At 41.1% G+C, this 25,903-nt stretch overlaps 1 protein-coding gene across 3 annotated transcripts in view; it reads right to left on the reverse strand.

Annotated features, from left to right (window-relative positions):
* exoc6 (exocyst complex component 6) overlaps positions 1 to 25,903 on the reverse strand; it is a 35,117-nt gene extending 9,214 nt beyond the window's left edge. For all 3 annotated transcript variants that reach the window (XM_057358094.1, XM_057358093.1, XM_057358095.1), the window contains exons 1-17: positions 25,770 to 25,903; positions 14,207 to 14,378; positions 11,601 to 11,648; positions 11,423 to 11,513; positions 10,423 to 10,468; positions 9,805 to 10,009; positions 9,492 to 9,632; positions 8,903 to 8,971; positions 8,193 to 8,276; positions 6,710 to 6,756; positions 6,507 to 6,627; positions 4,621 to 4,692; positions 4,437 to 4,534; positions 4,254 to 4,359; positions 3,812 to 3,921; positions 1,261 to 1,372; positions 1,043 to 1,177 (exon numbers count right to left, since the gene is read on the reverse strand). In XM_057358094.1, coding sequence (XP_057214077.1) covers positions 1,043 to 1,177; positions 1,261 to 1,372; positions 3,812 to 3,921; positions 4,254 to 4,359; positions 4,437 to 4,534; positions 4,621 to 4,692; positions 6,507 to 6,627; positions 6,710 to 6,756; positions 8,193 to 8,276; positions 8,903 to 8,971; positions 9,492 to 9,632; positions 9,805 to 10,009; positions 10,423 to 10,468; positions 11,423 to 11,513; positions 11,601 to 11,648; positions 14,207 to 14,378; positions 25,770 to 25,867 — 1,755 coding nt within the window. In that variant the 5' untranslated portion in view covers positions 25,868 to 25,903. The remainder of the gene's footprint in view (positions 1 to 1,042; positions 1,178 to 1,260; positions 1,373 to 3,811; positions 3,922 to 4,253; positions 4,360 to 4,436; positions 4,535 to 4,620; positions 4,693 to 6,506; positions 6,628 to 6,709; positions 6,757 to 8,192; positions 8,277 to 8,902; positions 8,972 to 9,491; positions 9,633 to 9,804; positions 10,010 to 10,422; positions 10,469 to 11,422; positions 11,514 to 11,600; positions 11,649 to 14,206; positions 14,379 to 25,769) is intronic.

The raw sequence follows: 25,903 nt of genomic DNA on the forward strand, positions 1-25,903 counted from the left end.
CCCCCCCCCCCCGCACGCACGCCTCCAGCAGCTCCACTGTTTCCCAAAATAATCCACAGCTGCATCTGTCTTTTAGAAACGTGATCAAACTAAAGACTCTTCAGAGATATGAAGTATGCCATACTACTCTACAGGTACTCGAGATTCACATGAGATTGGCAGAAACGGCGTGTGTCACCTTCGCTTTAACTTCTTTATCTATTATTACAAAAAAATAAAAGGCAAGTTATAAAAAACGATGAAAAAACAAATGGAACCAGAGGATTTATGAGCTATCTTCGCAAAACCCCACCCCCTTCGTTCTTGTCGCTACATCCAACAAGCTTTTGGTGTCATCCATGCGCTCGCAGTGTGAATGTGTGCAGTCTGTGGGGAAACAGTGAAGAAGTTCTGGAAGTTCTGCCACATGCACTGGAGCGATACATTCAGGACTTGAGATAAGTACGGGATAACCCACGGCTAGCCGTGCGTTAAAGGATTTTAATGCACACCTTCCAGCCAATCAGAATCCAGTATTCAAACAGACCATGGTATAACAAACAATAATTATACCTATATTTGTGTCCACACCAGCAGACGATAAGGTTACGTTCATTCTAAACTCGGCTACGACTGTCACAGATGGATGTACAGCTAACCTAAATGTGGTGAATTAGGTGTTTATATTTACTCCGGAATATGTAGTCATGACAGTTTTAGAGAGAGAGAGAGTAACTTCATGCAGGTTTGGTCGCCCGTGATCCTTCTTTGTGAAATCAACAGTAAACTTTTCTGCATATATATGCAAATATTTGTAATATTTTGTCATATTAATCACCAAAGCTCTACTACGCCAGGTTTGTTTGTCGGACAAAATGGCGGTCAGTCACGGGGGAACATCATATCAGCGTTATGATGGTCAGTGGCCTGTCAATCAAACTGCTTGCGAAGGGGTTTTTACTGATTATTTACGTTTCGTTTCCCCTGATGACAACACAACACAACACAACACAACACAACACAACACACAGAGCGGCTGGCGTCACCTGTGAACGAGGTTTACCTTGAATGTGGAGAGGCCGTAGAGTCGTGTGGTGTGAACGGTCTCTGGGGAGACGTTGGTGATGTTGGTGATGAAATCCTCCAGGTATTTACAGGCCTGTTCTAAATGAGTGGTGTTGATGATGATCTGAACCAGCTGTAACACATGAGCACAGTGTCGTGATGAAGACGTGCAGAGGTTCACCGCCGCACCTCAACAGTCACTTCAGTCAATCACACCTCAGTCAGTCCTATGTGTGGTTTCTTGATGAGATTCTGCAGACAGCTGCTCAGCGTCCGGGTCAACAGCAGGTTAGTGGATTTACGGAGCATGTCGTCAATTTCAGTCCAGCTGGAACACAACAAGCGTCTCAAATATCATGAAAAGTGAATCGTGTGCAGTCAATGACAATGATCAACATGAATGCAAACGTCAGATTTTCAGAAACTCTATGAAAGCAGCATATTATGGCATACAGGACTCAGATTATTATCATGAGTTCTGAAAACCAGACAAAACACGCTCGTCTAACTCAGGGGTTCCCAAAGTGGGGGTCGCAAGGTCACGAGGGCGGGGTCGCAAGATGATTTCCAGAAATATATATTTTTTATAATTAGAAATAGCGTATGTAATCAATAAGTGTAACAAAATATACAAATATTAGTTCAGTTCAAAATAAAACCAGGCAAAAAAAAAGCCATCAGCGTTTGGAATTTCCTCCCTCTGGATCGTGACCCCTGAGGTGATTACGTCACATTAACGACATTAGCAACCGCATTAGGTCAGGTGCACAGCGTTAAACAGTCCCATGTGCACGCAGATTATTTTTCAGGCTTTAAGTTTAGGATATTCTTATTTGTCGAAATGAAACGTTGGTTAATATCGACCAAAGACAACACAGGGAGGCCAGCGGAGAAGCGCCGCAGTCAGTGAGGCCATCATCCTCAGGTAACAAAAGAGGCCGAACATCCATCAGCACTCCAATCAGTTTGAGGAAATTCCACCATCTCTAGTAAATAATAGTTCATAGTTTATGTATAACAACTAGTAAAGTAATGAGTAAATAACTATACAATAATATTATGTTAGACTGTGCTCTTTTGTGTTGTCATTATGCGCGATTGGGTAGAATAGGTGCATGTGCGCTCACGGATGTATACTTTAACCACCTCTGAGGATAGTGGGGGTCTCGAGACACTGGCACTGTTATTTTGGGGGTCGCGGGCTGAAAAGTTTGGAAACCCCTGCTCTAACTGATCAAAGCAACAGCAGGGTCTGAATCTGAATGGGTTTGAAGAAAAGTTCACGTTGAATCTATTGAAGTGGCTTTAGATGAAATGTAGAAATGATACCATGAGATGTCAAAGAGGTAAAAGGACTGTCAGAGGACAAACACTTCTGACCCGATGGGAATCACAACACAGAGCCCTGGCAGTGCCCAGCCAAATGCCACAGAGCTTAAAGAGAACCCATCCTGAGCACTGAGATCTCTCACACATCACAATCTCACCAACCTCAGACAGGGTTTTTCCTGCATAGAGAAATTGGAGGCGGCCGCCTCCGTCAAATGTCGTGCCGCCTCAGGCTATCGCCAAAATTATGTTGCGAGTCTTCACAAGAAATGCTGCGTGCATTTAACAGACTGTCATTTGTAACTGCAGTTGCGACATTACGCCACAGTGGAGGCGCTGTTTCGTTATCAGCACACTGAGGCGCTAAAAAGAGTTCCAGAAAAAGAGCCAGCCTGTGTTTCACGGCTGTTTGTTTTGCATCCAAGTACGTTTAATTTCTTGAAATGTCTTAAATTAACATGACGCACATCATTGTAATGTCTTTAGCTGTGCAGTTGGATGGTTGAATCAGCGTATACTGTACACAGCGAGTTCGCCAGCATGAACACACATTGCGTTTAGAACGACTCGCACACGAATGACTCATTTGAACCGATTCATTTAAACTATTGAACTTTTCAGTCACTAGCGAATATAAGAGATCATTGAATCATTTAAAGTGAACCACAGAGAATGAAAGATGTGAATGAGCTTTGCTCATTTAGTAAGACTGGTTAATTTAGTTGGCTTTTATGGGCTGAAAAGTTAGTGAAAATGATAAAAAGCTTTATTTGATCGAAAAAAATTCTGTTTGGTTGAATAAAAGTAATGTTTTATATAACGTAACAATTGCCATTTTTATCTAATTTTATTAGAACTTTTAATATGTGAAACTCAAAGTCACTTTGGTTAAGCCACTTACAGTATGGTAGGCCTACGTGTGTGTGTGTGTGTGTGGGACCTAAACCTGAATGCACACCAACTCATGGGGACTCGTGTCACCGTGGGGACCAAAATTGAGGTCCTCATGGGCAAAAAAGCTAATAAATTGTACAGAACAATATTTTTTACAAATCTAAAAATGCAAAAAGTGTTCTATGATCTTTAGGTTTAGGGGTAGGGTTAGGGATAGGGGATAGAATCAGGTATAAAAACATTACGCCTATGGACTGTCCCCACGGGGATAGTCAACCAAAGCCTGTGCGTGTGTGTGTGTGTGTGTGTGTGTGTGTGCGTGTGCGTGCGTGCGTGCGTGTGTGCGTGCGTGCGTGTGTGTGCGTGCGTGCGTGCGTGTACAAGATCAGGATGGCACCACCTCCGCCTCATTCTGAGCCAGGAAAAACCCTGCTCAGAGAACCTTCATGTGTTTCGAATGTGTTGAGAGTGCAGCAGAACATCAGGTGGATTTCAGTGTTTGTGGGTGTATGAGTGCGTCAGTGAAATGAATGTGTGGATTCACCTGCGATGAAGCGACTCAGAGAACTTTAAACTGGCATAAATAAACTCCTTCACTTGAGCGTAGATCTGAGGCACGGACTGGGACATCGGCAGCTTCTTTGGAAACTGTTGCTGTTCAATAACAAAAGAAAACCGCCGGTCAGACAAGAACACATTCAAGTCAAAACCCGTCACATTGTGTGTGGAAAAGCATTAGAAGCAACATTATTTATTCAGAGCAATTGAAATGTTTAAGAAGCTTTCTTGAAAAGAACTGATGAATCGTTCACAATATGACAACTCAAGTCTATGAAGAAAGTACGTTTCCATTATTCTACATCAACTCTCCATAAAAACATCAGTGATTCATTTACCAGATGCTTTCATCCAACCCACTTACAAACAACAGAGCACCTGACACTTCAGCAAAGCTGGTGAATGCAGCAATTCTGTGTGTGACGAACCTTCTGGATCTCGGCGTCGTGGAAGGGGAAGCGACTGATGACAGCTTTATATTCCTCCTCGTTCTCCACGGGTATGGGACTGTAGTTATCCTGCTCGAAAATCTCCCTGTGACACAACACAACACACGTCAACACACACCTGAACACACACTGGAGGGACGTAAGTGTAAAGTCATGGTTCACCTGAACACCAGAGCCCATTTCTTCAGCAACGTCTCGTTGTATTGATCTCTGACCTCGAACAACAGGTCAAAGAGTCTGTTCACAGGAAAACCATACCCCTACAACACACAAACACCACACTAAATTACACACGCGCGCACACACACACACACACACACACACACACACAGATGTGAAAATATACCTGCAAAGTGTCTGCAAATATAACAATGAGGTTCTTCAGCTCTAGAACCAGATCAGGATCAGTGCAGTACGACTGAAAAACACAAACACAACTGATGACATCACAACATCTGTACAAACACAAAGTTTGAAGTATAACATTATTTACAGCTTTCCTGTGGCTCAGTGGTCAGAGCATGACGCTAGCAACGCCAAGGTCATGGGTTTGATCCCCGGGATTGCACATGCTTTGATACAAACCTATAGTATAATGCAATGTAAGTCGCTTTGGACAGAAGCACATGCCAAATGCATAAATGTAAAGTTTAGGTTTCATCTTGATACTTTAAATGAACAGGTAAAATCCTGTCCTTTAATTATAAATGATCGTTTGTTTTTCCTCGTCATCTGAAGGTGAATATGAGGCTCTTGTGTGAAGAAGCTGAGAGCTAGAGTTCGGTTTTAACATTAGCCTGTAAATGGCCAGCTCGCAGTCAGTCGTGTATTGATCAAATATACTCGTGTCTTAATGAGTCTTCAGGGCACATTAGCATCTAAATAACCCCCCCCCACGGTCAATGAGGTTAATGAGAGAGAGATGATGATTGACAGCCCACCCACTGCCATATAAACCCTTCGCATGACATAAATCCAGCTTGTTTTGAACATGATTCAGGTACATGAAGTGGGGTGTCAGCATGCATGATTACATCATTTCATCCCGTACACACTGATATTCTAATAGTTTCCATTACAAAACCATCAGCTGTTTACCATTAAAACCAGTACAAAATTCCAGTACGCAGTGTTTCAGCTCATATCCCAGTAAGATTTACTGGTGTTCTATCAGTTCCCATCAGCCAGAAGACATCCCACCAATTGATCATTATAGTTTTCATTAAACCAATACGATTCCCGTTACAAGCGTTCTATTCCCATGATTTCTTTTGTTTCCTGGACGGACGAGCACTACACTACGAGTGCAATAATGCGTTTTACATCGAAAGAAACCTTTACACTGGTGCTGTCACTCGCTCGTCCCTTCATCAGTGACATCACACACGTCATAAAACACACAACAGAGTCCGACACAAACACTGCGTGACGTCCTGACAGACAGCTGATGCGTTCAGACAGACGGGTCATTTTTCATCTGACTGACTGTGGTTCTACAGAAGCTACCGCTTTGATTTACAGCCTCCCGTCATTCTCTTGTTAAACATTCAGATAGAACGCCTTCCTCTCGCACGCCGCCCGTGTGTAAATCACCCCACACACACACATCCAAATCATTTTCATCACTAAGAAATGACAACTACCGTTGGTAATCATTTATCTCAGAGGGATTCTGGTGTCACGTTCTACCGTGGCTATTTGATGAAATAATAAAGTCGTAGCCTACAAACCCACACTTCATCTTATTTTTATTATATTTGAATTCATTTATTTCTATATTTGTCTCATCCGTTTAACAGTTGAAGCTGCTGTAATGAGGGATATTTAGCCTCTGCAGGATTTACATGTGCGGTGTTTGGCGTGAGACGCGGCGCACGGCCCAGGAGGCGAGAGGTTTGCAGACAGAGCGTTTGGAATGATCATTGAAGCATTTCCTGGTGAGTCTCTCCTTTCAGCGTGATCTAATGGAGAGGTCAGTCGGCCCTAATGAGGACAGATTGCAACAATAACAGCAGATTAAGTGTGAATATTCTGAAGTGTCAGGACTGAGAGCGTGTTTGCAGGCTCAGTCAGTTGTAAATCAGCGGAGGGATCATGCAAATAGCCTGCGGCTGGAGCTCACAGCCTGACTCCTGCGCTCCTAACAAAGAGGTCAGGCCGCCTCTCTCTCCCACTGATCTTTCAACTTTCAATCACAAAAAGACGAGGCCGTGCCTCCCCCGAAACACTCACCGAGTGCGTGCGGAGAACGGCGATGATTTTCGACAGGGCCATGTTCCACAGCTCGTCCGTGAAGGCTCTGGTCACCAGACCCCGCGTGGCGTGTAATATGTGATCCTCCACCACGAAAAACCTGCGCAGAGCGAGTTCATCAACAAAACGAAGAACCCCCCACCCACCGTCTGATTTCCAGTAGATGTCATGCTGTCACTCACCCGACAATCTGATTAAAGTATCTCCTGTAGCCCTCAACCGTCTCGTGCTGAAAAACACATCATCACAGCTGTGAAGAACTCCAGCATCTGTACTGCTGCTTCATGAGAGCGGAACAAAATACTACAACACATTTTATTTGGTTCACTAGATACATTTGATAAATATGTTCATTTAAAAAATAATCATATTTGTTGAAGAAAAAAGTCAAAATACTTGGTAAAAGAAGCACTTGACTTGAATGTACTTCAGTATTAAACAGTGCTGTCAATCAATGAAAAATGTGTATCGCACATAACATTAATGTTTTTAAATATACTTTTACATTCTAATAATTTCACATTTAATCTCCAAATGAATGTAGAAACAACAGATTTCTTTAACAGCATCATTTTATGAATGAAAGCCACCTTTATTAAATTGATGATTTTTTCTTCACTTTAACATTAATTATAGCCGTTCAACAGTATAATTGAGAGCTATCATGTCTAACAGGAGAGAAATATACAGAAATTGAATGAAGTTCACAAATACTTTACAGTCTTTAATGCTCAATTGTAAATAAAATAGAGAAGCTACAGAACACATTGAATTGCTCTTTTCTTGTGTTCTTTGATCAACATTAGTGACAGGAGTCAGGTTTAAGAACGCTGACGCTCTTTCCCATTTTCACAACTCTCTGCAATCATTTAGGGTTTTATTTAACACGCTGATGTCTGTGCTTACGAAAATGCTAGACAAAACAGGATTTCTGAGATAATCTTGTGTGGTTTTGTTGATTCAAGCATGAAAGAGAAGTCTATCAACACGCGTCAAAGCATCTGTTTCAAATCACGCTTGAACCTTTTACACGCCTTCACATGAATAACGCTTGGCAAAGGATGACCAAATAAACGGATGACGCATTAATTGCGTTAAATATTTTGTTACGCCGCGGTCAGATGAGACTTTGAGCATGTGAAGTTCGTTCAGACGGTGCTGCGAAAATGGGCGGCAGCGATTCCTCCATCTTTTACATTTCTGTACCGAGAGGTCACACTGCGACGTTTTGATCTTCTATTGGTCTCACGCACTCACGTGACGCGAATTCGCAGGTCAGAGTTCACCAAACTTTGCTACGCAGCCAAATATCTTCGGACGGGCTTGCGTTTCCGGTCTGACGCATTCGCATGCGTATGTATGGAAGTCAATGGAGGGAAAAGTCAAGTGTGACCGCGGCTTTAATCTGAAAAAAATTATTCGCATGCGTTAACGATGACAGCCCTACTTAAAAGCTACGAAAACAACAGCAATTATTGTGTTATTTGATTGAGTAAAAAGTATGATAAATGCTTTTCTAATGTAGTGAAATGTTTTTTTTTCCAAAGTAAAAACATTCTGATAAAATAAGAGATATTTAAAAATGTACTTGAAAGTAAAAATATGAAAATAGCCGTAAACAACACTGCACACACACACACACACACAGAGAGAAAGAACACAAACCATATTAGACTGAGGCTGCAGCACAAGTCTGGCCTGCTTCTTTCTCTGCTTTCTGTAATAATTCTCAAACGTTTCTCTGTCCCCCTAAAAACACACATCAATAATACACAAGTCAACTATACAACACGTAACATGTGCTCGCAGGATATTCGAATGCAAAAATTTGACATGCGTATCATTGCATCGTCTGACTGAAACCTTGGATCTTTAAACCCGATCTTTTCACAGTCGACAAGCTCTTTTCAACCCTTTTAATTTAAAACGATTCATTCTGGAATGAACTTGTCACAGCAGTGATTGATGGGTTGACATATCAGAAGGTCTGGTGAGACTGGTTCAAAATGTGGACTGGATGAGATATAAAAAATCAAGTTGAAGAAATGAAACTACATAAATCCCACGGTCAGTTTGTGAATGGCTGCTCTCAGGTTTGACAGTGTTGTTTTTGTGTTGAACGGGGGTTAGTTCTCCCATCAGACACTGCGCTCCGACCCCTTCACTGAACCACACCTCACCGTGGTTTGCGTTTGGTTTAGAGCAAAAATAATATTGATGTCGTGACAGTCAAAACTCTGGAAATCCCTGCGCTTACATTAGCCAACAACGCTTCAGATGCCAAAAACACACACACACATTTAACCAAACAACCTTTCATAACATGTTATGCTGGACGGTTTTTCTTATATTGTGTGCGTCTTTAGTGACATTACCAGAACAGTGTAGATGTGAAGACAGCGATAGACAGGGGAGAAATCCACCAGATCCTGAGCCGTCAAAACCTTCAAAGGAAAAAAACCTTTCACTACTTATGTGAATATTTCAGGCGCAATAGCTCTGCTCGTGAAAAACCTACACACATGCTTGTTCTACATGCATGGACAGTTCACCCACAAATGAGAATTCTGTCATCATTTACTCGCCCTCGTGTCATTGCATACCTGTATAAATGACTCTGTTCCGATGAACACAGAGAAAGATATTTGGAAGAATGCGAGTCGTTTTCAGTTCCGGGACATCATCGACTGCCGTAGTAGGACGAATGAAATGGTAGTCAACGGTGCTCGAGAACTGTTTGTGTTCCTAAATTCTTCACAATATCTCATGATGTGTTCAACAGAACAAAAATATACAAAATTTGTTTTCCTACTACGGTAGTGGATGATGTCCCAGAACTGAAAATTGCGAACATTCTTACAAATATCTTTCTCTGTGTTTAACAGAACAAATACATTTCTACAGGTCTGAAACAACCTGAGGGTGAGTAAACGATGTGATGAAGTGTGTGATCGTGGGTCTAACCTCATCATCAGTGTCGTCCTCCTCCGGACTCAGACCGTTGTGATGGAGCGACGTGCGTCCGTTCAGACCGTACAGAGGTTTAGTGCAGCTGAGAGTCACCTGCTTCTGTACAGCGCTGTTAAACGTGCGGTGCTGCTGAGCCTAAAACAACACGCACAAGGATCACCACTGACCAGTGCTTCATGCTCAAACAACAACAGCTGTGCTTAGTGAGGATTTATTGGCTGGTGAAAGTGTAGTTGATGCTTTTGACAGCCTGTTGACGTTGAAGGTCAAATCAAACCAGCTGAAGTGAAAACAGAAAGCCGGTCACCTGTCTCATCGCAGTTTCTCCGATCTTATCCGAGTGCTTGCGGATACTCTCCAGAAAGTCTTTCAGGTCAGACATGGAGATGTCTTTAATCTCCTCGCGGAGTTTGGGGAGCGTCTCGGCCATGATCTGACAGAACCTGTACTGACTCACTCGGGGAATATACATGTTTTCTAGCTGCTCCATAGTTTTTAATGCAGAGTAATATCTGAAAGATCAAGACACGGAGCGTTACGGGGCTTTTAAGCCCTCGCGATCACAATCGTATGACAAATAACAAGCCATGTCATTTTGAAGAAATCATGACGAAATAATATCGCATTTGGCTCATCAATCAGAAACACTTCCATTCCCATTTTCAATTTCCAAACTAGACAACAGTTTAGGTCGTTGAGCGCTCGTGAATAACACTGGAAAGGTTTAGAACATCATATAAGTAGATATACTTTACATAGTGAGAGAGAGCTGATTTTGGTCATCATCACTACTGCGGTTTGTTTCCAGCAGATGCAACACAAACCTGCTGCTGTTCTGATATATTTCTTATGTTTCTGAAGAACTCTTTGTTTCCTAACAAACGGACGGTGGTGTTAACAGACTGAATAAATGTCAATGCGTCACCTCTTTGATTCCAGTTGCTCCTTCAGTTTGCTGTACATTTCCAGAACTGCAGAAACAAAAGAATTCAAGAGAAAGACACAACACTGCGTTTGAATTAGGGCCGTCACCATGAATCGCTTCCGGAACAAAAGTTTGGGTTAACATAATGTACTGTATGTCTGTGTACTGTGCATATTCATTTTGTGTTCATAAAAACACAGCATTTATTTTAACATTAACAACCATTTGCATATCATTTCAATGGTTGGCAAATATAAATAAATACTGGTAAACATTTTCTTAATACATACATGTTTGTGTGCATGTACAGTATGTGTTTATAAATACAAAATGAATATGCACAGTACACAGACATACATTATGTAAACACAGACTTGTATTCTGGATGCCATTAATCGTTTGACAGCCCTCGTTTTAATGGAAGTCAACTGAAACATCCTGTTCATTACAAAAGGTTCATTTGGCAAATTTGTCAAGCTTAAACGTGTCTTTGTATTATCTTCAGACAGATATACTGTGGCCACATCCACACGAAGCCAGAGCTGTCTCTATCCCATCATGAAATATCTACGTACACACCAAACCACCCAAACCCACTCAAAAATCAGTCCGTGGCGCTGTTATTCTGTCACAGAGACACACTAAAAACGGAGAAGAAGATTTGGAGCATGCGCATAAACTTTGCTCGCTGGGGGGATGACATCATCCTTTTAGAAAATATACGGATTGGCTGTACACACGAAAAGGCAAGGGTGGTGTTTCCAGACCCGGTTTCTAAATATAGCGGTTTCAGGTTCCCAAAACGCCGACACGAAACAAACTCTTTACGTATACAGCTAAACACGTCTCCGTGTGGATGGCCTCTAACCGTTTGTGTAACCCACGGAAAGAGAATCCCAGCGGCTCTCAAACGAGTCCGACAGTCAAACATAAAGGCATCATTCTGCACTGTAAGAACGAAGCGGTACGGTTTCTGGATGAAACACGCCGGCCTTCTCACCCGGGATGCAGAGCTGTAGTTTCTCCACGGTGGTGGCCATGTTCCTCTGCTGAACCCGACAGCGGATGACCTCTTGGGTTTGAGCCGTCACCTTACATGAGAGAAGGTGAGAGAGTGTAAAACGCTGCGAGTGCATGAGACGGCAGACACCGGAACAAAAGCAGACTGTGTGTCGTACCTCTCGCCCGGCGTCTTGAAGTCTTCGGTTGGTGTCGCTCACTTGGCCCTTAAAACATAACATCAGGTTTGTTAGGCAAATAATCGCCCGTTGTAACAGCTCACCCCTGTGATCAGATCATACTCCATGAGGAGTCAAGAACAAAGAGGCGCAAATTCAGATCAAATGCGCAGAGGGAACTTGAACTTTTGCTCGGCCGGCAACTTTTGTGGCCGCTAATGGCTTCTGACAGGCCTTTCCAACAGATTCTGTGACAAACTTCTCGAATTTACTTGGGATTTTTGAACTTTGTTTGTTCCTGCGGCTCTGTCAAACAATTCAAATCAATGACCCAATTGACCAGCGGTCCCGTCTGGACAGCTTCAATGAGCTCTATGTGCCAGTCATTGTACCAGGAGAAGCGCGTTCTGGTCGTTAAACCTTGGCTTTCTTCTACTTCTTTGGGGGCTGAATACAAACGCTGATGGTGGGTGGCTGATGATGAACTCATCAGATGCGAGGGACGCCGGACTTTCCCACATCTTTTTACGTCTCATTAGGTCATTCTTTCTGAGGTTTATGAAAAATCTCGTTTGCTGGTGAACAATGAAGAGCCGGCGACCTCGGCCATGCCGTACTGGCTCTCTTGTTATGTGAATATGCTTTCTGTAATGCGACTGTAATGACAGGTTTGGCTTGATGACCGTATTTCACTGGAAAGAGAGCTAAAGAGAACTGGCGCGTGATTCAGGGTCACAGAAGGCTCGCCACCGAAACTGATAAGACGACACTCATCTGGGTTCTGTGAGCGCTGCAGTTTAAAGGTCCCATTCCCCGCGATCACATTTTCAACCTGTAGTTAGTGTGTAATGTTGCTGTTACAGCATAAACAGGTCTTCCTTAGAGAGGAGGAAGAGCCGCTGGAGTAGTGGTTGGTTCTCAGAGATTGTAAACATTTGACTGAGCTGCGCAATTAATGACTTTCACTTTCATCACAGTCCTACAGCTGGTCATAAGAGTTCAGCTACACACATTGTAAGAGAACCAACGCTCAAATAACAGCTTCCATGACTTTAACATCGGCTGTGACAGCTGTTCTGTGTAACACACTGATATTGTGTGTGTGTGCGCATACCTCTAAAACACTTCTATGAAACGTCCTTTGAAGTCCTGCTTGCAAATGTCTCCTGGTCAATCTGCTTGTTTTATTATCCAACTCGGGTCCAATATAAAAACGCTTCTGTTATTGGTGTTCATTAATATAACTGGTCTGACCCAATCGGTCCAGTGTCATTTCCCTCGCCATAGTAGGAAACAAATCGCCATCTCTAACAAAGATTGACGTTTGCACATACACTAGCAGGCCTCCGTTACACTTCGATGGATCCGCGCATGTGTTTAACTGATGAAGTGAAGTTGAAGCCATTGTTACTGTTTATTGCTAAAAGCCAAAGTTTATGAACACACGTGCACTGAGAGATGGACCGACCAATCACAACAGCCTGAGAAGCAGAAGCTCGCTGATATGGTGTGGGTGGGACATCTTCACACACACGCTCTAAGCGGGGAACCAATCACGACAGACTGTGTCAGCTTTACCAATCAGAGCATTTCGGAAGGAGGGACTTTATATAGACCGGAAGAAATCCAGTCGTTTTGTTAGAAGAGGGACAGCGGTGAACAATAGACTTGAAATATCAGGGTTTTTCCTGCATAGAGAAATTGGAGGCGGCCGCCTCCGTCAAATGTCGTGCCGCCTCAGGCTATCGCCAAAATTATGTTGCGAGTCTTCACAAGAAATGCTGCGTGCATTTAACAGACTGTCATTTGTAACTGCAGTTGCGACATTACGCCACAGTGGAGGCGCTGTTTCGTTATCAGCACACTGAGGCGCTAAAAAGAGTTCCAGAAAAAGAGCCAGCCTGTGTTTCACGGCTGTTTGTTTTGCATCCAAGTACATTTAATTTCTTGAAATGTCTTAAATTAACATGACGCACATCATTGTAATGTCTTTAGCTGTGCAGTTGGATGGTTGAATCAGCGTATACTGTACACAGCGAGTTCGCCAGTATGAACACACATTGCGTTTAGAACGACTCGCACACGAATGACTCATTTGAACCGATTCATTTAAACTATTGAACTTTTCAGTCACTAGCGAATATAAGAGATCCTTGAATCATTTAAAGTGAACCACAGAGAATGCAAGATGTGAATGAGCTTTGCTCATTTAGTAAGACTGGTTAATTTAGTTGGCTTTTATGGGCTGAAAAGTTAGTTGAAAATGATAAAAAGCTTTATTTGATAGAAAAAAATTCTGTTTGGTTGAATAAAAGTAATGTTTTATATAACTTAATAATTGCCATTTTTATCTAATTTATCTAACTGGCTCCTTTAATATCACTGCATATGCCTAATGAACAACATACATGAGATCAGATTTACAAACCGCTAAAGCCCACAGGAAACGCTTTGTCCTCGCATTTACAAACAATATTTCTAATGTCACGTAATAAGCAGATTCATATAATCACATGTCATTTCTGCTCACCATCATATCTCACCATATCTGCTTTTATATAGATATATAATCACATTTTATATAATCACATGTCACTTCTGCTCACCATCAGTTTCTTCGCATCCGCTCGTACTTTCAGCAGTTCTGTGATGGCGTCCACGAAGCCCTGATGATGAAAGTTACACATCTTCTCGATCTCTCGGTCATGGTTACGTATTCTGACATCAAGTTTCTCCATAAACCGCCTGTGTGCGTTGGGCTGATCATCGTACACGGACCTACAGTGAAATAATCCAGAATGAACCACAAATTAACACGAGAAACCATTAACGGATAAACAAACGTCAGGCTGCAGAAACCAGTGTGGAAGAACAGTGCTGTCAAACAACATGAATTCAAGTTTCTCTAGTGAAACTACTCTTCTAAGAACCAACCATCTAAATGTCCTCATTTCCTCAGTGACGTTATCTGACTGCAGCTGTAACGTGTCAGAGGAGAACTGGACACAGGTTTTCTCTCCATGCATTCATCACTGGAGTTTTGGTTCCCTGCCACCGGCGCCGTGTTGGCTTGCTCTCCGAGAGACTGCTGCTTACATTAACTTCTGCAAATTCCATGAACACTTTCCTCTTCTGTGTTTTCTTTTTCATGTAAGGTTGCTTTGAAACAACGCAACATTGTAAAGAACACTATCTAAATACACTTGACTTGACTACGGTCAGTGTTTAAATTCAACCTATGGGTCACAGGCTCGTCTCTCACAGGCCCTGTTTCTACCTGGTCTTAAGATGGATCACAAGTGGACCAAAGAGACTAGGGCTGCAGCTATCGATTCTTTTACTAATCGAGTATTCTACTGATTTTCCATCGATTAATCGGGTATTCGGATAATAAGTACTTTTTCTTTATTAAAAAGCAATACTAAATATACAAGAGAAAATAAGACAGGTCTCTTAAAATGAGTAAAACAACTAATTTGTTTCCTTTTTAGAACAATTAGTTTTTATTGCTGAAATACCATACATTAATATCTGTGAAAACTAAACCCATTTAGTACATTCCATTGCCATATTAAATTCAAAATGCAATATAATACAAATATATAAATAAGAAACATGAATAAAAATGGAAATAAAAATTTCAAACAATAGCCTATGACTTTTATTTTGGCAGGTTGTCAGAAGACCCTTATTTTTTAGTATGTCTGTTTGGTTCTTCACTCAAACAATAACATGTTTGTGAAATAAACTCTCAGAGCAACTCTGGAGGTGAAGTTCATGTCCTCATTCAGCGCAGACGCAGACAAATTCATGAGCATCACGCGTGTAGCAAGTTAAACTGTGCAGTTCATTCACTCAGACACGCAGACCAGTCAGATGACATGTGTAAATAACAGGATTCGGTGTCCACTAGTCCGCATCTAGTTTGATGGACTCAATGCAGCCGGAAAACAAGGTTCACTCGTAAAATAGACTAAAACTAAGTCAAATATCAGTTCACCATTTCAATAAGCTATTAGGGCTGTGACGGTGGCAGTTTTTTACCACCGCGGTGGTAATAGACAAATCGACCGCGATGGTGCGGTGGTTGAGAAATATATATTATTTATATAAATAATATTTATATTATTATATTTGCGTGTAGCAACCACATGACGAGTGGAAGAGAAATATAGACCTTATTTAAATACTTGAAATTGTTAAATAATTGAAATATGATATCTGAAATAAATGAGGATGAAACATCCGTCAATGTTTAACGCGCAAATCCATCAGTGAAACGGCACGCTACAGCATATAAAACATTTAAATAAACATCAGTAAATAATGAAAACTTAAATGATATAAGAAAGCTAAATACTAAATAAAAAAGCTCTTGTTGCAGTAACTTCAGTCAGTGGCGTATTAACCCTTACAGTCCTTAACAATTCCATTTGAAACAAACTGTTTAAACCTACATTGGCTTTCCTATTCAGATTGCCATAAAAACTTTACTTTTTCCGACTCGTTGATGTGAAACTTACTTGTTGACATTGTCCAGATTAAAATGTGTACCGCTGCACTAAATGCGCGTTCAGAAGATGTGCACAGGAGCGCAAATGAAGAGATGTCTCTCCGCAACCGCGGCAAAACCTGCGCGTGCTCCGACACTAAGCAAGCGGGTCATAGTAGCCAGTTTTGATTTTACGTATCTGTTCATTTCACAACAAGATCAATTGCAGAAGCCGCAGAATAACCTGGGTTTTGCCGTGCACGCCCGCGCTCGAACGCACCAACGGAAACGTATGCCAATAATTTCTGTTAATTTAAAATCTTTTAAATAAAACCATCCACAACTGAAAGGCTACAACTAGCAATCGTTATCGCAACTCTCATATTTATTACACCTATATTTGTCAGATTGACGTGCACTACCGCCGGTGGCAGTTCACCACCGTCATGGCACTTTACCATCGCGGTGGTGCGGTTGTTACGGCAACCGTCACAGCCCTATAAGCTATCAGTTATTTATCAGCATGAGAAACACGTGTGAACAGACTAAAATGCGTGTGTCTCACGGTGAATGCGTGGGACTTGAGAGCCCTGTAACACGAATAGAGTTTAGCGGGCTGTGCGTCAGTAATAACGGTCCGTGGGGAAACGCAGTGCTCCGTGTGTACTGTAGTTAAATGGATTAAACGAGGCTTCGAGGCAACAAAAATTGCCTCGATGATTTTTTGTATTCGAATAACTCGAGTTACTCGAGGAATCGTTTCAGCCCTAAAAGAGACACATACTTGTTTACAACTGGTGTTTTAATCCGTCTCTTTCGACCACTGATTTCTCCGAGGGGAGGGTTTCTGCGGATCTTTGATCGAATGGACTAAATAAGTGCATGCAATGTACAAACGAACGTGACCGGAGACGGAAAAAAACAACCGAGAGCAGCGGCTTTTATTTCTGCTCTGACCGCGCCGAACACTGTTAAGAGTGTGTTATAAATCTGGAATGGTGAGAAAACATTGTGCTCGATACGTTTTTCGTCTTTAAACCAAACATGTAGGCGTTCAGCCGGCAAAGTTTAAATCCTGCCTGGCTAATGCACGTCCAGACGGTTTATGCAAGTGTCTGCAGACAGAGAGTGGGCAGTTTCCTGTGGCTGTCCGAACCACACGAGCGTCTACACCACAAACACAATCTGGTCCAATGCGTTTTCCACTTCTTCTGGAAGTGGCTGAAAGTGGACAAACTCAAAACGTTTCACACCCCATTGACACCTGCATTTAGAGTTATTCACTTGTGATCCAATCGATCAAAACACATCCTAATACCAGGTGTAAAGAGTAGCTGCGTTTACATGGACACATGGGATTGAATTTAATCAGATTGTGCAATCTGAATGTAGTGTTTACATGAAAGGTCCATTAAGTGATCTGATTGATGTGCGTGTTTACATGACGAGCTTCAAATCCGATATAATCGGCTGACATGCGCACACTGCACAAGTGTTCACCTAAATACCACTAAAACAGTGTTTTAAAGCACATCTTGTGTATATTTTATTTTACAAACGGCACGAAAAAAATGTACAGTTTATAAAGGCCAAAGCACGAGCACACCCGATGCGGTTTTACCATGACAAAACTACCAAGACCCACCAGAGCGTCTGCAAGCAAACAATCATGAAATAAATGTTTAGCCACAACAGCTAATACCCAACTTTAGAAGTGATGATATGCGGATTCATATATCAGCATGAACGGTATAAACAGAGACGGACGCGGGTATCATTATAATATTCACAAAACGGCTCCTCAAACAATGTTGTAAGCACAGATGCGTTTATTTTATGTCACAGACACACCAGCATAATAATGCACAATTCATAAACGCAAAATAATGTCCACATATCAATGGAGCAAGGTCGTTACAGCAATTTACCACGGTAAAAACCGTTAATCCTTCCAATGTAAGTAAACGATAAATAAAAGAAATGTTCGGTAGCCTACTAATGAAATGTTACGATTAGATATTTTAGCCTACAGTATGTTTGCACATCTGCAAATGTGTCGTGTTTTAAAAAGGAACTGAGAAATTGCGGTTAAAAACACACTCCAGGGAAACAGTTAAGACATTTTAAACGCAGAGAAACATGAATATGTTCATTTAGAGATGACAAGCATGTGGATATTTGTACCGCTTTGTCAGATTTATGGTTTGTGGTTTCTTTAGCAGCAGCTGCTCCGTTCCGTGCGTCATGCGCCCTAACGTCTGTACGAGCCAGCGTCGTCTTTCTACTTGGGTTTTTAATCTGATCAAGTGTTTACATGTCCTATCAAGCGGATTACAAACGGCATAAACCCCCCTNACATTGCGTTTAGAACGACTCGCACACGAATGACTCATTTGAACCGATTCATTTAAACTATTGAACTTTTCAGTCACTAGCGAATATAAGAGATCATTGAATCATTTAAAGTGAACCACAGAGAATGAAAGATGTGAATGAGCTTTGCTCATTTAGTAAGACTGGTTAATTTAGTTGGCTTTTATGGGCTGAAAAGTTAGTGAAAATGATAAAAAGCTTTATTTGATCGAAAAAAATTCTGTTTGGTTGAATAAAAGTAATGTTTTATATAACGTAACAATTGCCATTTTTATCTAATTTTATTAGAACTTTTAATATGTGAAACTCAAAGTCACTTTGGTTAAGCCACTTACAGTATGGTAGGCCTACGTGTGTGTGTGTGTGTGTGGGACCTAAACCTGAATGCACACCAACTCATGGGGACTCGTGTCACCGTGGGGACCAAAATTGAGGTCCTCATGGGCAAAAAAGCTAATAAATTGTACAGAACAATATTTTTTACAAATCTAAAAATGCAAAAAGTGTTCTATGATCTTTAGGTTTAGGGGTAGGGTTAGGGATAGGGGATAGAATATACAGTTTGTACAGTATAAAAACATGACGCCTATGGATTGTCCCCATGGGGATAGTCAACCAAAGCCTGTGCGTGTGTGTGTGTGTGTGTGTGTGTGTGTGTGTGCGCGCGCGCGCGTGTGTGCGCGTGTGTGTGCGTGCGTGCGTGCGTGTGTGTTGCTGAGCAAAAGACGAGCGCGCACTCTGATGTAAACAGTAGCACACGGAGAGGAAGCATGGCGGAAGGAGGAACGCTGCCGACGATTTATCCCCCTTCTAAAAGGGTGAAGTCTGAGGTTTGGAAATATTTTGGGTTAAAATTAAGCCGAGTAATAAAATTTGACAGTGTGGCAGAATAATTATTTTAATTATACGCTGATGGAACGCAATAAAGTCATACACTGTCTCAAAGTGCGAGTGAATTTGCTCTTTATAAATGTTTAGCTTGCTATAATAGTTAACACACTGGCTTGGCTTGTTATTCAAACAATAATAATAATAAAATGAATTGTAGTACTAGCGTTGTACAGACATAAGTATATTTAAAACAAAAGTTGTTCTTTTGCAGTTTGCAGTTTATTCTGTTTGAATACACTCACTTTATACATCATTACTGTGCGTTGTTTTATTTATATTTAAATGTTTGAGGTTCTCTTTATTATTTAAAATAAAGTTATTATCAAGAGGAAAACACTGAAGTTGGTTTATATTTTCAACCTGCATTTCTCATTGAATTGAATACTGCGATAATACCGCTTACCGCCATGAAACAATCAATTAAATCGATTAATCAAAAAATCAATTAATCGCAGCATGGAAATTTGATACCGGCACAAGCCTACTGACATCCTTATAAATACATTCCCTTGTGTTCAGCAAAGCAGACATTTCTACAGGTTTGGAACAATCTGAGGGTGAGTACATGAGGACAGAATTTCCATTTTTGAGTCAACTGTCCCTTTAACATTGTGTTGTTGAAAAATGAATATGAACTTAATTCATTCAAGGTCTGAAAACATTGCATGTTTTTTTATATTTTGACTGGAAGTAATGTTGTGAGTATACTTCACAGAATGAAATGAATCAACCCATTAATAGTCAACTCAAAATACTAAGTAGAGAAAATAGAAAGTCAAATACTTTTGCAGTGGAGCTGTCCAGGTCTGAAATGACACCAGGGTATAAAGGCTAAATGATGGCAAAGCTTTTTTATTTTGGGGGGGTGAATTTATTAATAATAATAATAATAACAATCACATTTTATATCACAGTTTTGATGAGAAAATCACAATTAGATTTTTCTCTACACCTTGCATGTTGGTCCATCCAGCAAGAGCATTTCATCTTCACACCTGTGGAGACGACTGACTGATATTAAACACCTGCTGCACGCTCAAACACAGACTGACTCGACACGCGTTCCTCTAAAAACACCACAAATATAACATCACTCTGATGTGTTTATCATCCATCACTGTGTGTTTGTGTGTAATGCTATGAGCTCAGTGACTGTCATCAGGAGAGCTTGTCAAAGGATGACCCCTGCTGGACAACAGTGAATAAACACACACACACACACACACACACACACACACACACACACACACACACACACACACGCCCTTTGACATCATCAACACAAATTGTAAGAACCATATTCTTAACTTATCAAGTCCATTTACGTTTTCGTTCAAAGCGATGTCATGTATGTGTCTTTTTTTGTATGTGTCTGATCAAACTTCTGAATTCATGATGACTACTTGATTTTGAAATGCGGTTCAGCTTTAGCAGGCTGTGATTCATGATTTCAACACATCTGACATGAGCTTCGGCTTCAGAATAATTCTCTTTCACGTGTATCATAAAGCAGCTCTGGGGGTGAAACTGACAACTGGCTCTTTCTTTCTACTGCCCAACTGAAGGCTGGAATTAAATCTCTGTTGCCATTAGCAACACCACCACCACCACATCTAGAATGTGAATGAAAACCTTCAAAACAACAGACATTTCCTGAAGAAAACGCACGTGACCGCTCACATCTCCAGAAAAGCGTCTCTTCACTGTTTCTATCAGCTAAACTTAACATACATGATAATAATGAGCGCACTCACTCACACGCACGCACGCACGCACGCACGCACGCACGCACGCACGCACGCACGCACGCACGCACGCACGCACACACACACACACACACACACACACACACACACACACAATACTCCATCAATCAGTCAAGAACATCAAAAATAACCTGCACAACAATGTTCTCATGCTCAAAAGCAACACATCCGATCAGATCCATCACACTGTTTGTGTCATGAGTTTTCATCGGTGTCTCTGACTTCTGACACAGCTGACTGAGGAGGATTTCTAGTAATAACACACACAGTTTCCTCTGTCAACTCAAACACAACACACACACATTCACCAGGAGTTTCCTCCTTCCTGTTATTCTGTTCAACACATGACCGAAGTGTGACTTCCCTTCGGAAACATACACACACACACACACACACACACGCACGCACGCACACACTCTCCTCTTACAACTCAAACACAACACACACACACACACGTCATTCAGAGCAGAGCTTGAATCAGGTCAATGATGTCATCATGTCTTTGTGCACATGTTCATTTCAACATTATGTCTCACTCTGTTTGTGTAAATATGATGAGCTGACGTCAGACATCTATGATGATGTTAAAGGGATCGTTATTGGTCCTCTTGTCATTTCAAACCTGTATATGAGTTTCTTTCTGCCGCAGCACACAGGAGAAGATATTTTGAAGAATGTTGGTAACAGAACAATGGCAGTACCCATTGACTTCGATTGTATGGAGACAAAAGATGACAGCGTTTCATATCTCTTTAATGCTGTGAAAATACCCACAATGCCGCTGTGTTTTTTAAACGGTAGTACCGTAAGTATTGTTGCATATAGGCATTAACGTTCATTTGAAATGCAACTTCTGTCAATAACTATAGGCCTACGTAAAAAGTGTAGTTATAACGTTTAAGGCTAAATGCCACAAAACTTTTGCGCAGTTATTGTATTTATTTGGCTTCAAATCTGCTCTATCTGCACATTGCTAGTTTAAAATACTCACATCTTTAAATACTTTGCAATGTGAATGAAGGTCTAATTCATTTAATATCCACACAGAACATTTAACAATCATTGCATGGTGTCATTTTATTGTCGTTAAAATGTATGAAATATAATGCATGAATGAGACTAAACCGTTTATGAAAGCGATGGACTGCTGCAGGGTGCACACAACGCCTTTATTATTATTCAGAGTTGAACTTCTGCTCCTTTAAGATGTGTCATAAAAACCCACATTAAAGCATGTTCACGTCACAAACAGGATTTATTATTGTTTTTCATTAAGTGACCGCCCTAAAACTAGAAATAATCTACCATGATCTCTGCATGTAGATACGCTGAACACTGCAACCGGAAATGACTGAGCCGCATCGAGGAGAACGCGGAAGACTGCGTGCAAGTAGTCCATTATTTATCTATTAAAAATAAGCAGTTAAAGCAACACTTTGGAACTTTTGCTCACGGCTCCCTCATGTGGTTGATAAGCGCAATTGTCTGTTACCAGTGTCGTAAATAATGTTGCTGTATAAGCTTCCTCGTGGAAGCTGATGAAACAGAAATGATGGAACGAATGCAGAAACGTGGTTTGGAAACTCTTCGGCAGGCAGGCATGGGACGGGACGGGGCTGTGTGTACCGACCCCCACACACAACTTACAGAGTGGTTTTACCTGCTATGACACTGCTCAGGTAGCAGCAGCAGTAGAATTCATCCGGTTTAGAGTTGTTCTACCACTGAAATCATTTTACAGACAATTTTTTTTAAGTCCAAAAAACTACAAAGTGTTGCTTTAAGTATTTTTGTTATGAAATGTTACTATGTTGCACATCCATATTTAATAAATAAATAAGCCATTTTATCGTCACGTCACGTGAGACAAAAGGCATCATAAACTCCTCACAACTCAACTAATCTCTCATATTATTCTGAAGTATTTTAAAGCAGATTTTTAGTGTATGCTCTCGGTCAGTGAGGCGCACAGCTGCTGTCAGCGTCTCATTTCAATCTCATTTGAATTCTCATTCATTCATCCGGCTGGTGATGGTGTTCACGAGAGAACACCAGCGGTCATACTGTACGTGAAGTAAACTACACAGTAAACATGCAGGATAACAACACACATCATGTGAAATATAGTTGTTGTTTATTTGGATAAAAGTGTGTGTTAAAGAAATAAATGATATCTGCTGTCAGACTGTTAAGCCTTACGTCATAATGAGACATTTTTTGTCATGTTTATTTACACCTGATTTGATTTATGAATAAATGAATCTTTTGAATGTCACGTAGAATAACCATGACAAGTATATGAGAAACACACTCACAATAAGGAATATGGATTAAAAGTAGGGCTGTCAAAGTTAACGCGTTAACGCATGCGATTAATTTTTTCAAATTAACGCGTGAGAAAATATTTATCGCAATTAAGGCAGCATCCGTTTGTTTTGACATCCTCTGTCTAGCGTTACATTATGTAATCACGCTCTTATTCGTGTACAGGCTTTTAAACCACTTAAGCGCGATTTGAAACAGTTGCTTTGACGCGTTCAATGAAGATAGACAGCTTCTAAACTGTGGGACGCGGCAAAACGCAACGCGAGGTCCAGTCGGGAGTAAACAGTAACGGCTGCGTCGGTGAATCTCTGTCAGACAGCGCATCCGTGTTAAGTTCTCTTTCGTGCTTGAATGGATAAAACCACACAAGATTATGTCAGAAAGCCCGTTTTGTCTAGCATTTTCTTAAGCACAGACTTCAAAGTGTAAAACAAAATCTTAAATGAATGCAAAGAGTTGTGAAAAATGGGAGTGCGGTGACGGTCAGATCTGCGAACTGAGACAGCTCTTAAAGGGGCCGCGTTCTTATTAAACGTGCTGCTGTGACTCCTGTCACTAACGTTAATCAAAGAACAAAATAAAAGAAGAAATCAATGTGATTTTATAGCTTTAATGAGAATTCTTCTGCATTTAATTTATAATTTAGCATTAAAGACTGTAAAGTGTCCTTCAATTTCCTACATGAGCTCTCAATTATACTGTTGAATGGCTATAATTAATGTTAAAATAATCAATTTAATAGAGACATCAGTTACAATACTAATATCAAAATGTTAGCTTTCATAAAATGATGCTGTTAAAGAAATATGTTGTTTCTACATCAATTTGAAGATTAAATGTGAAATTATTAAAATGTAAAAGTATATTTTAAAATAAAATGGTTGTGTGCGATTAATCGTGATTAATCACAGAAAAAATGTGTGATTAATCCGATTAATTTTTTTAATCGATTGACAGCACTAATTAAAAGTCATGAACTTGTGATTACATCAAGCCTAAAGAGCTACTACTTCATTCATTTCCTAGAACATCTGTCTCACCTTCATCATCATTATAACGACACTCTGTCTATACACATCAACAACAAAATGTTTCCAAAAAATGGAAATTCTGTCATCATTTCCTCTCCCTCTTGTCATTTCAAACCTGTATGGCTTTCTTTCTTCCACAGAACACAAAAGAAGATATTTAGAAAAATGTTGATAACCGAGCAGCGGTGTCACCCATTGACTTCTATTGTATGGACACAAAACCAATGCAAGTCAATGGCTGCCATCGCTGTTCGGTCAACAACATTTTTCTAAATATCTTCTTTTGTGTTCTGTGGAAGAAAGAAAGCCATACAGGTTTGAAATGACAAGAGGGAGAGGAAATGATGACAGAATTTCCATTTTTGGGTGAACTATCACTTTAACTTCAGATCTGGCCATACATGTAAACTGGCTTTCTAGACAAATGACAAAATCTCTCTCTCGCTCTCTCTCTCGTTTAAATATATGAATATAATGAATGTCATGTAGATTAGATGTGAGGCGTCCCATGATGAGATGAAGCAGTGCTGAATTTATGCTTCGCCTCAGGATTTGATTACATGTAATGTCAATGATCATCATGATGACAGATGCATCAGAACTCAACTCATGATATATAGGCCGTCTCTGTATCTCACAGTGCTACTCTAGCAGCTCAAAGGTGGGTTCGAATCCCTGGGAACAGCGTATGTACAGATTGAATGCCCTGCAAGTCACTCGAGAAAAAGCACTTGGCACATGTAACGTATACATGACGACGATGATGATGTCATGACACAAAGACTCTGATGAGAGACACACCCACATGTATTACATAAAGCTCTCACCTGAACATAGACAAGAAAATCAATTCATGACGATCGATCTCACACACACACACACTGTTGAAACGTGACGCGACCTGTGCTGCTGCTTCACTTCTGTCCATCACAACATCTCACACGCACGCGCATGCACGATGACCGATTCATAATTATTGACATAAAGCAACATGCAGCACATCACACGATCAGTCTGATTGAAAACACAGACGAACGCGAGATCACTCTGTCATACTGCACACGAAGCTCTTCACTGACGACATGACACTCGTGTGAGAAAACACAAAATCACGCCACATCAGATCAGAGGAGAAACTCGATCAGCGGACTATTGGATAAAAGTGTCAGTAATGTCACACAGTCCTGTGAGCATTAGCAAACAAAGGCCTGTTTACATCCATCAAACCGCAGGACACATCGACACGTCACCGTTAAACGTTAAACACAAGCACGTCGTGTCCGTGTCTCACCGTAACGTCGGGCCCACGCAGGCCGTGTCCGTGCTCTCGACCTCCTGTAAGATCCGCTCATGTTCGGTGACGGTCTCCAGACTCTCGCTGTCCGCCATGATGGCGCGATCGTCATTGGCAATACCGACAGAGAT

The sequence above is a fragment of the Triplophysa rosa genome, linkage group LG18, assembly GCF_024868665.1.
Source record: "Triplophysa rosa linkage group LG18, Trosa_1v2, whole genome shotgun sequence".
NCBI classification, from domain to species: Eukaryota; Metazoa; Chordata; class Actinopteri; order Cypriniformes; family Nemacheilidae; genus Triplophysa; species Triplophysa rosa.